Source organism: Vipera berus (assembly GCF_964194415.1).
Source record: "Vipera berus genome assembly, chromosome: 15".
NCBI lineage: Eukaryota > Metazoa > Chordata > Lepidosauria > Squamata > Viperidae > Vipera > Vipera berus.
The window spans coordinates 3723303-3733473 of NC_138218.1; the positions used below are offsets into that span (position 1 = coordinate 3723303).

General features: G+C 46.8%; 1 protein-coding gene across 1 annotated transcript; it reads right to left on the bottom strand.

The window, feature by feature from the left end:
- Nucleotides 1-1732: 1732 nt before the first annotated feature.
- PPP1R26 (protein phosphatase 1 regulatory subunit 26) lies at nucleotides 1733-9883 on the bottom strand. Its single transcript, XM_081339768.1, has 2 exons — nucleotides 9561-9883; nucleotides 1733-7083 (listed from the first exon to the last, which is right to left on the bottom strand). Exon 2 carries the CDS (start codon nucleotides 7019-7021, stop codon nucleotides 3656-3658), a length of 3366 nt encoding a protein of 1121 aa, XP_081195894.1. The 5' UTR covers nucleotides 7022-7083; nucleotides 9561-9883; the 3' UTR covers nucleotides 1733-3655.
- Between the last annotated feature and the right edge of the window lie 288 nt (nucleotides 9884-10171).

The window sequence follows — 10171 nt, forward strand, 5'->3', positions numbered from 1 at the left end:
CTACGAAAATCTCCATGGGGCTCTGCCAGTCATTGAGCTGAATCAACCCGAGCTCTGATTAAGTTCAAGGCAGTTTCCTAACTTTGTGGCCGCTGCTTTTGTAGGCAGAAGGACTGTCTTGTCTTTGAATGATGCTCCAGGGCGGGGGTTCCCAACCCCCGGTCCGTGGACCAGCACTGGGCCACGGCATGCCAGAAACCAGTCCAAGCAGTACATTAAACCAGGCCCTCTCCGGTCTGCAGAAAAACCTCTCTCCGCGGAACTGGTCCCTGGTGCTCAAAAGGTTGGGGACCTCTGCTCCGGGGCCTATAGTCCAAAGAGAAGTGAGCTGGGGGAAAGAGAAAAATCTGGATCTGATGTCAGTATATTGATTAGGGCTGTGCAGCACTTCACATATGAAGCCGAATGGGTAGGGTGGGACTTGATAGGTGCACACGTGGCCCATGCCTGCAATTTGTTGAACCAAGGACGTCTTCACCAAGAATCAAATGGACATCTGTGCATTTCCCGGGGGAAAAATGCGGCTGCTTTAAGAATGGTGGGCAAGGAGGAATCTGGGGGAGCTTTTGGTGGCTCTGAAAATGTCCCTTGGAGGGGGTGTAGGGACACTCACAGCACTTAAGAACATCTTGTTGCAACCTGTTAGTACCCCTGAACTCCGACACGTTTTTTCTGGACCCAGGGGATTAGTGCGCAACGAGAAAAACTGATCTAGCTGGGAGGGAGTTATTTATAAACAAAGGGTGAACATTTAAGGGTAAAAATTAAATAAAAATGCTTAAAAACGCAAGACTGCTTGGGGCAAGGTAGATAGAAGCCTGAGTTTTAGCAATATCAATTAGGGAAAAGTTGTCTACAGTAAATGTAGAATGTGATAAGACTGTTAGTGAGGTGGACGATCCCCAAGAGGGTGAGGGGGTGCAGAGTAAGAGGCAACTCAGCCCAGATCTTGTGAGAGAAAGAGGGTGAAGAGAGCTCTTCTTGATAGCTCCAAGTACAGGTAGCCCTAGTCCAGGGGTAGGCAACCTTGGCTCTTTTATGACTTATGGACTTCAACTCCCAGAATTCCTGAGCCAGCCATGCTGAGGAGAAAGGGAGAGGTTTCCATGCTGAGCCATGCTGGCTCAGGAATTCTGGGAGTTGAAGTCCACGAGTCATGAGGGGGCCATAGTTCCCCCCTGCTGACTGAGGAATTCTGGGAGTTGAAGTCCACGTGTCATAAAAGAGCCAAGGTTGCCTGCCCCTGGCCTAGGCCTAGGCCACTTTATGACTTGTGGACTTCAACTCCCAGAATTCCTGAGCCAGCATGGCTCCTTCTGGTGCTTTGGAAAATAGTTCGTCCCCCTCATCTTTATGGCAGCCCCTCAAAACATTGGAAGACTGCCATCATGCCTCCCCTGGTCCTTCTCTTCACTAGACTAGCCAGGCCCAGTTCCTGCAACCGTTCTTCACATGTTTTAGCCTCCGGTCGCCTCATCATCTTTGTTGCTCTTCTCTGCACTTTTTCTAGTCTCAAGTTCTTTTTTAATAGCGTGGAGACCAAAACTGGATGCAGTATTCTAGGTGTGGCCTTACTAAGGCTTTACAGAGTGGGATTAAGTACCTCACTTGATCTTGATCGAATCCCTCGGTTAATGCAACATGGAAGATTGAAAAGGAAAAAAAAGCTGGGGAAACCCCCCCCCCTTTCAAAATATATGACAAAAAAGCTACAAAACGGTTTGGATCCGGGGCCATGATCTGAACTCAGTTTATTGAATCTTATAAATGTACGAATGTACACCATTTCTTATATACAAAACAAGGTTTCTTAATTTAAAAAGTGCATCTTCAATCAAAGGGCATTGAAATTACAAGCTACAAAACGTTGAAATCCAACAGGAAGTGAACACAAGAGGTTCCCACAAACATCCCCGTCCCCAAGAATGTCAGTGAAAGAAGGAATGTCCAGTAGGGTTTGACACGGGAGAAGAAACAAGACTTAACTGGACAGACACAGGGCTTTTAATCTTATAAAAGCAGCTTGGACAGGGGGGAAAAACGATGCTACTAGAGAAAAAAAAGATCAAGTGACATTTCAGTTTGGAATTAAGGCTGCTCTTTTACTTCGTTACCCTTCAGTGACCAAGCTAAAAAATAACCTGAATTTTTTTTTAAGAATCTGAAAGAAAAAGTGTGCCTCTGGTCTTGGGAAACCCCCTTCCCTTTTGGCATTATTGAGGATGCCAATTATTTTGAACTGAAGGAAGTTTTCCAGAAAGCACCAAACTCTCCCAAGTGACAAATGCCACCAAATGCTTGTAAATGCTCCTCGGCAAAGGCCCCCCAAGCAGGAAAGCAGCCCTTTGGGTTTGGCAAACCCATAAATAAGAAGGAAAGGAAAAAAAAGGGGGAATTGAAGCTGGAGGAAGAACGGTAAAGGGGCCTCTGTGAGATTCTTGGGGGGGAAAAAAACTACGCCTGTCAGTTATATACTTTTTTTTAAAAAAAATGTGTTTTTATAAGTGGCCCATTTGTTTTAACTGTTCTGCCTCTTTTATAAGATTTTCTCCTCCACTGCTGCTAACTGCTTTAAGAAGGGACTTCAGTTCTAGCATCCTGATGGGTCTTTCGTTGAACCGACTCCCATAATAATCCTGGCTCTCCAAATTTTGCAAGCTGGGGGGCCAGGAAGGCTGCAGGGAAAGAGTCCCGCAGATCTGGACAGCTTACTAGAAAAGGACCTGAAAACACAGCGACTGTAATCATCTGCTATGGAAATCCATGGTAACCACAGTTAAGCATGCTGTATAAATTGTCATATAAAGATTTCCTTCCAGTGTTGCCCTTCACACACACACACACACACACACACACACACACACACACACAAACAAATCATTCTTATAAAAGCTGGATAGGTGTAATTGGAGGTGTATTCCTTTGTTAAGCGTGGGCATCATGGATAGAACCTCTTCTATATACGCTGCCTCGCCTTTCTGTTTCAGGCCCTCTGAAATACGATCACTTTGGTTGCTTTGTCGTCATTAACCCAGCTCTCTTAAGAAAGATGAACCTCCGTGACGAGAGGCCTCTTATTTTTCATAACCACTCTACAAATGGACCACCTGAGCTCTTAATGCAACAGGATCACTCTTTGTATGTCCCCCAGCACAGAGATTACGTTTTGTGTGAGAAGTATTAAGTTAGGAATGGAGTTTTTGATTTAGTTGCCTTTTCAAATGTCAACCCTGTAAAACAAAGGCCTAAAGAACTGGGATCCTTTGTTTTCAGGAGATAGGGGGTGTGTGGCCCCATTCTACCCCAACTCTGCAGAACCACCTCCTAGAAGCTTCTGGGCTTGCTCCTCTGCTGTCCTACCTTGGCTGATCACCTTTCCTTTCACGGATAAATCACAAGGGCCTTCGGCAACCTCACACTTTGACCAACTGGGGCTGTACTCCAGCACTCTCCCTTTCCTAACAGTGTCTTCAACACATGCTGCCCCTGGGCCAGGGGTAGGCAACCTTGGCTCTTTTATGACTCGTGGACTTCAACTCCCAGAATTCCTGAGCCAGCCATGCTGAGGGGGAAAGGAAAGGTTTCCAAGCTGAGCCATGCTGGCTGAGGAATTCTGGGAGTTGAAGTCCACGAGTCATAAAAGAGCCAAGGTTGCCTACCCCTGCCCTGGGCTAATTGTGGTCTCTTCTATGCCAGACCCTTGCAAAGGGAGGCGTTGGCTGGCATCTCCTTCCTGGCTTTCCACACGATTATGTTTGACCAAGCTCACCGCTTCAGTGGTTACGGTCGTCTCCTGGGCACTTCCATCTCTTTCCTGACTGCGGGGATGCAAACTTCCTGGCTGGAACCCGGGGTCCTGCTCTGCATCTCTTAGCCCTGCCTCACTTTGGGAACCTACAATCAGTTTGGGCAGAGATCCCTCTCCAAACAAATTTGCTGCCAAGCCCCCTCCGTGCTTCTTGAGCAAAGAAAGGCTGATGTTCTTCCTTTGGCCTAAAAGGTCGGATTTCTTCCTACTCCCACCCCCTTTGAGTTCTGCCAGAACTTTGCTCGACATTTCGAATCCCCGCGAGGTCTTCCTTTTAAGAGAGGGCGTGGTCTTAAAATAATTTTGCCATTTACAACACTCTGCTTGGCCCTTCCTGGAGGAAAGGGTCCTTGGATCCATCCTGTCCTCCCGAATGTCCTTTCTTTGGACTGCAGCTCTTCTTTCGGGTAGCTCAATCCCCTTTGTGTCCGCAGCTGGTGGGTTTTCCACTGAAGCCTGGCTGCCCGCATCTTCCACTAATGATCTGGCTTGTTCACTGGGATGAGATGCATTTCCTTCACTCTCTCTTGCATATCTCCGGGGGCTGCTCAGCTCAGGGACTGGGAGGTCCACTTTGTGACCCTCTTTCTCTGAGGCAGGGCTTCCTCGCTTGAGGAGTTGCCACTCGGCTTTCAACAGAGCAGCCTGGGGCTTCTCAGCCCCCAAAGTCCCAGCAACTCCAGTGGCATCTGGTAATCCCCCTATCCTTGCGGAGGCTCTCGCCTTTTCAGCCAAGAACCTTTGGATTTCTTCTTCAATGCTGTCATCGCTGTCTGTGGAACTGCTCTCATCTGCCAAGGATGTCACAGCCCACAAACATGGACGGGTTTTTGGGGCCTCCTGGATTTCTGCTCCAGAAACTGGTTTGGTCTGGTATTCCTTTTTACATTCAGGTTCAAACTCTATGGTTGTTTTCGGTTTCCTCGGAGGCCCTTTCTTTACATTCCCCTCTCCAATGTCTCTCCTGGAACTTACAATACACTTTTTTAATAAGGTGGGAGTTTGGGATTGGCGCTCTCTCTCATTCTTATAAAAAATATGCATTTCAGCACCACCAAATTGGACTTTGTTTTTGCAGTGAACTCTTTGGTCTTTGGATTTTTTCTTTAGTTTCCGTTTGGATCTTAAGAGATCTTTGATGGCTGTATCCAAATCCTCATCGCTGTCAAAAGAGCTGCTTTTATCATCCGCCCCATGTTTCTGCAGACCTCGTGTGACGCTTTCTACCAGACTTCCAGAATCATGAGATGTGTGAGACAAGGGACTTGGAAGACGGATAGAATTTATAGGAGTCGGAGTATCTTTGGGATATATAACCGTCTTTCCAGTTCTTTCATTTTTCGGTTGGGTCACGGAGGATTTTGGAAGATTCTTATCCAAACAGTCCATCTCTGAGAAGATTAATTGTGCATCTTCGTTCTGGGGGATTATTTCACGTTTCCTCTTACATTTCTTTTTGTGATTCAGTGGCAGTTTTAGGCATTTGGGGAACCTTCTCTTGGAACTCTGAGTCCGCTGCCTGGACTGTCCCAATGAAAGAGGCACTTGGAAAGTGGATTTTGCTATCAAATGCTCAGTCTTTGCTTTGACAGCCAAGAAAGCTCTTATTTCCTGCTCGATACTATCGTCGCTGTCGACAATATTGTTGTCGCTTTCACACTGGGAAGGTCGCATGCTCTGTGAAGGAAAGGAAGGACTAGTTGAGAATAGCTTATTCTCACTTGCTGTTGGAAGAGGCAAAATAGTTTTGGAGATATCAAGTATGGCTTCTGCACACATTAATTCGGCCGCGGTGTCTGCTCGACACGAGGCCTGCAGTGTGACCGAGCATTTGGCAATAGTGTTTTCCGGAGGAGAGTAACTTCTGCTTTTCCTCAGATGATTCCAAGGTGTACCAGGCCTATTTATCGCCGCCGCTGCCTTCGGGCTGGCGTCCTTCCTCTTGCAGCTCTGAGCTTTCGGAGCGATTTCTGGCAAGGCACTTGTCAGGCTTGGAGGGATGTGCTCTGCCTTGCTGGTGCTGGACAATTCCTTCTGCAAAGAAAAACAGCCTCCTCTGGACTCGGCAGCTTTCTGAATCTTCTCAAACTGATAACGCTGAATGGCTTCTTCGATCCCATCATCGCTGCTCGAATCAGATAAATCCATACATCCAACTCTTTCCTCTCTGCCGGCATTGCCAAGTCTCTGCCTTTTCCCATTTTTTCTGCGTTCTTCCAGAAGGAAGGAATCACAAACTGCCGGAGTTGAAAAGTCTGCTTGCCTTCCTGTTTCGCAGGCTGCAGGCTCTTCGCTGGTTTTTGACTTCAAGCATTTAGCTGGGCTGAGGCTGTGTAGTTCTGGATGCTGTTTTGAGAAGCACGCCTTGCCTCCTTGCTTTGAAGAACTTTGATTCCTTCTGTTCATGCTGCTTTTTTGACGGAGAGCTAACTTCTCTTGAAGCTCTTCTTTCTGATGAAATGGCTTATTCCTCCTCATGATCTTCTTTCTGGCTTGCTGTTTCTTTTTCTTTAAGAATTGTTCAATCTCAGCTTTAATGCTCTGTTCAAAAGAGTCATCACTGCTCATACTACAAGGGGAGGAAACCCATTGGGCAACCTTACCTTCAATGTGCCCAGGGACCACATATGGGTGGGCCAAGCTGACTGGACCGCAGCCAGCAGGAAATAAATGACAAGCGGCATCAGGCGGAGGAAATTTCTGTTGGACTGGGTGATCTCCATCCTTACTAGACAAATTCTTGGTGTTATTTGGTAGTGGGGGAAGATTCTGGCTCTTGTTTCGCAGGTGCTCTTGAATGGCTTCCTCTATATCTCTATCAACAGAATCATCACTGTCAGAATTCAAGGCGAGAGGTCCAAACTCTGCACTCTCTTCCATGTCCATCCCATCAGAGTCCGTTGGATAGTTACGAAGGGTATAGTTAATATGTTCCTGTAGCAGATGGTCATTCCTGCTAAATTTGTGTCCTCGATCCTTTGCCGCCTTCTGTTTCTTCTGTATGATGCAGCCATATTTCCTGCTGGCATCCAAGGTGACTTCTTCACTTTGCAGATTGTTTATGATCATCTGGACTTTGGCATTGACAGCTGTTCTAGCCAGATCTTCTTCAGATTCTGAGAAACAGACCGGATACCTGCAATTCCTTGACGGAGGAAAGGGCTCCCATTTTCTCTGAAGGGCCACCAGAGGAGAAGTATTCATGAGAAACATCCTCTCAGGTAACGTAAAGGCTGGAAAATGTTATTGTGTGTCGGGCACACCGCTCTCCCATTCTAGTAAAAATATATAAAAAAAATGTGGATAAAGCAGCTACAGACACATAAATATTTCCCGAGTATTCGCAGGGCAAGAGTATTCGCTTTAAGACCGATTTTCTTTTTAACATCAACTTTGCATTAAAGTATCTGAAGTAACAAGACTAAATTAAAACACTCATTTATGAGAGTTTCTTTTATCAGTTAGATAATTTTAATTTTCCTTCTGCTTCTCTGGGTTTATTCTGGAGGAAGAGTCACATTAAAATAAAACCAAACGTGTAAATAACAGTAAGTAAGTAAGTGCGGGGGAACCTTTACCTTTACCTTTAAGTAAGTAAGTAAGTAGCACCATAAAGAATTGCACTAGGTTTTTCCTATCAAATATGTGAAATCTTTTGTCCATGCTTTTTTTAATTACTAGTTGCCACTCAATACCTGTTTATCGAGAAATTGTGTAAGCTCAAGTACAAAGTAATTATTATACCTTACTAATTTTTCACAGCCACAGCCACATACATATAAAAAGAGGAAAGAAAATCTTTTGATTTTACTCCTAGGAGGCAACCGGTTGAATTGACCATAAACTGCCTTGGCATTTATCCGGTTTACCTTATGGGCAAACAGATTAACCAAGAGAAAATCCCAAACAATGTAATGCCTGGGGACTAAACAGAAATAATGTAAAAATGACGGGACTGGTGAAAGACTAGTTGAAAGAGTTATCAAAAGGCTCCAAACTCTGTAGAAAACAGTACCAACATATACATTGGTGGCAATGAGATTAGGAATTAGTCCAATGCCTGGGGAGCTTTCTCTGAACTTTTAGTTCTTAAAAGGAATAGACAGGAGATGTATAAAACTGTGGCAAGGAGAAGATGGATAAAATTTTTCCTGTAATACCTAAACCAGGGTTTATCCAGGTGAAGCCGAATGGTCGCTGGAAAAACATTTCTTCTAAACAGACACAATCCAGAAAGTTACTCGTATGCTTGCAATTAAAAGCATTTGGGGGACTGGTATTGCAGGATGTGGCAAGCCAGGGTTTGCTTGAATCACAGTTTGTGATCCAACTGGCTGTGTTCACACAATATATTCTCAGGAGGTCACTGGTAATAGCCCAGATGTTTATGGGAATAAAACACCCAATATATCGCCAGGAAAAGCCTGGGAATTGTGCTTCGGATACATCAGCCCTGTCAAAACCCACAACAGCTTTCCTGCATTTGACCTTGGCACGGTGTGTGTATTTCTTTCCTCAGTTGCACATCGGTGCAACCTTCAGCAAATGCTAATAGGGACCCTCACTCTTGGTGGCCAAGGGCAAAGTTAATTTCTAATGGGAAATAAAACCAATTAACGCTGCTGCCGGGGTGGGTCTTTGGAGGCCCTCTGCAAACCTTGTGGGCCTCCTTGCTGTCATTCTGTGCGCATTCTGGGCTAATGCCTCCTTAAGTAACACCAGCTGCCTGCAATTAGTGCAGGTTCGAGTCCCACCAGGCTCAAGGTTGACTCAGCCTTCCATCCTTCCGAGGTAGGTAAAATGAGGACCCAGATTGTTGGGGGCAATAAGCTGACTTTGTAATAATGCCGCTTGGGGGGGGGGGGCGAAAGCCCTAATAAGCAGGCATATACATAGAATGAAGGCTACTGCTAAGCACATTGTGCTTTAGATTGTAAGCCGCCCTGAGTCTTCGGAGAAGGGCGGGATATAAATGGGATTAAAATAAAATAAATAAATAAATAAATAAATAAATAAATAACTATAAGTAAAAGTATATTGATAAATATCTTAACCGATGGTGTTATAACTAGAAGTGTATTAACTTGATTGTGACATAGTAATTATGGGAAACAGGGAATTTTTGGATGTATTTAACCTGAGATATGCACAAAAGACTTTGTTACTGGATTATGGACTACCCAATCATCCCGCTGCTTTCTAAACACTTTGACATTTTGATGTAAAATTGGAAAATTAATAAAACTCGTTTCATTAAAACAAAAAAAAAAACAACAACAAAAGGGTTGCCTGGCTGGGGGCAAAAACCAACTCAGCACAAAGACACTCTTGCAAAACACCTAACGGCTGGAGATGGGGGCTTACACTTTTACCCCCATATATAGATGTAGTAGATAAATAAATAAATAAATAAATAAATAAATAAATAAATAAATAATAAATAAATATGGGCCCAAGGTGGCAACCTGCTTTCCTTGCCCAGTTAGAATCACCTGGCAGCGCAGGTGAGGCAGAACCGGGAGGGGCCGGCGACCCTCCGCCTCCCCGGAGCTCGGCTTTCCCTCCTCGGCCCAAGGCCTCCCTCAGCTGCTGCCCGGCCCTCCCCGCAACACAGCCACGCTGGGGAAACTCGGCCCCCGCCGCCCCCTCTTCCGACACCCCGCCGCCGGGCCTCCCCAACCGAGGCCGCCGCCGCGGGGACCCGGCCCGTGTCGAGGGCCCGTTGCCATGGCGACCGCCGCCTCCCGCTCACCTGCCGGGCCGCGATGGCGCCTCGCGGGATCCGCCGCCCTCGCCGCCGCCGCCGCCGCCGCGAGGAGAGGCGCCGCCCGCGGGGAGGAAGGCAGGGCCGGCGGGGGCGGGACCGGGCGGCCATCAGCCGGGCTTGGTCTCCCGGCCGTCCTGGCGGACCCGCCCCTGGCGACGCGGGGTGGGGAGGGAGGAAGGAAGGAAGCCAGGCCTCGCCTTTCTCCTTCTCCTCCATTCCTTCTCTCCCCTTCTCCTTGTTTTTTCTTCTCCTTTCCTGGGGCTTGGTCTCTCCGTCCTTCCTTCCTTCCCTTTTCCAATCCGCATTTCGCCACCAGGCCCCTACGGCGCCCTTTTCTTTCGTCTTTGCTTTCTTTGGGGCCTCTCCGAGACATCTGATGACCCAACTAGATGGCATCGTCAGTGCTGCAAAGGGGCTGAAGTTTGCTTTTGATGGCGCCAGCCTTACTTAAGAAATATAAAATGAGAGCGAGCCTTACCGTCTGGTTGGGAGCGCTGATGAGGTTGCCTAGTTGGGTGGTGAAATGTCAGCAGGAAAACCATCCAACTCAAGACAGCACCAAGGACCCTAAACCCTTCAACCCAGCCAGCTAGAAA

Excerpts from the sequence above, each read along its gene's own strand:
- PPP1R26 (XM_081339768.1), bottom strand. The coding sequence starts at position 7,021 with ATGTTTCTCATGAATACTTCTCCTCTGGTGGCCCTTCAGAGAAAATGG.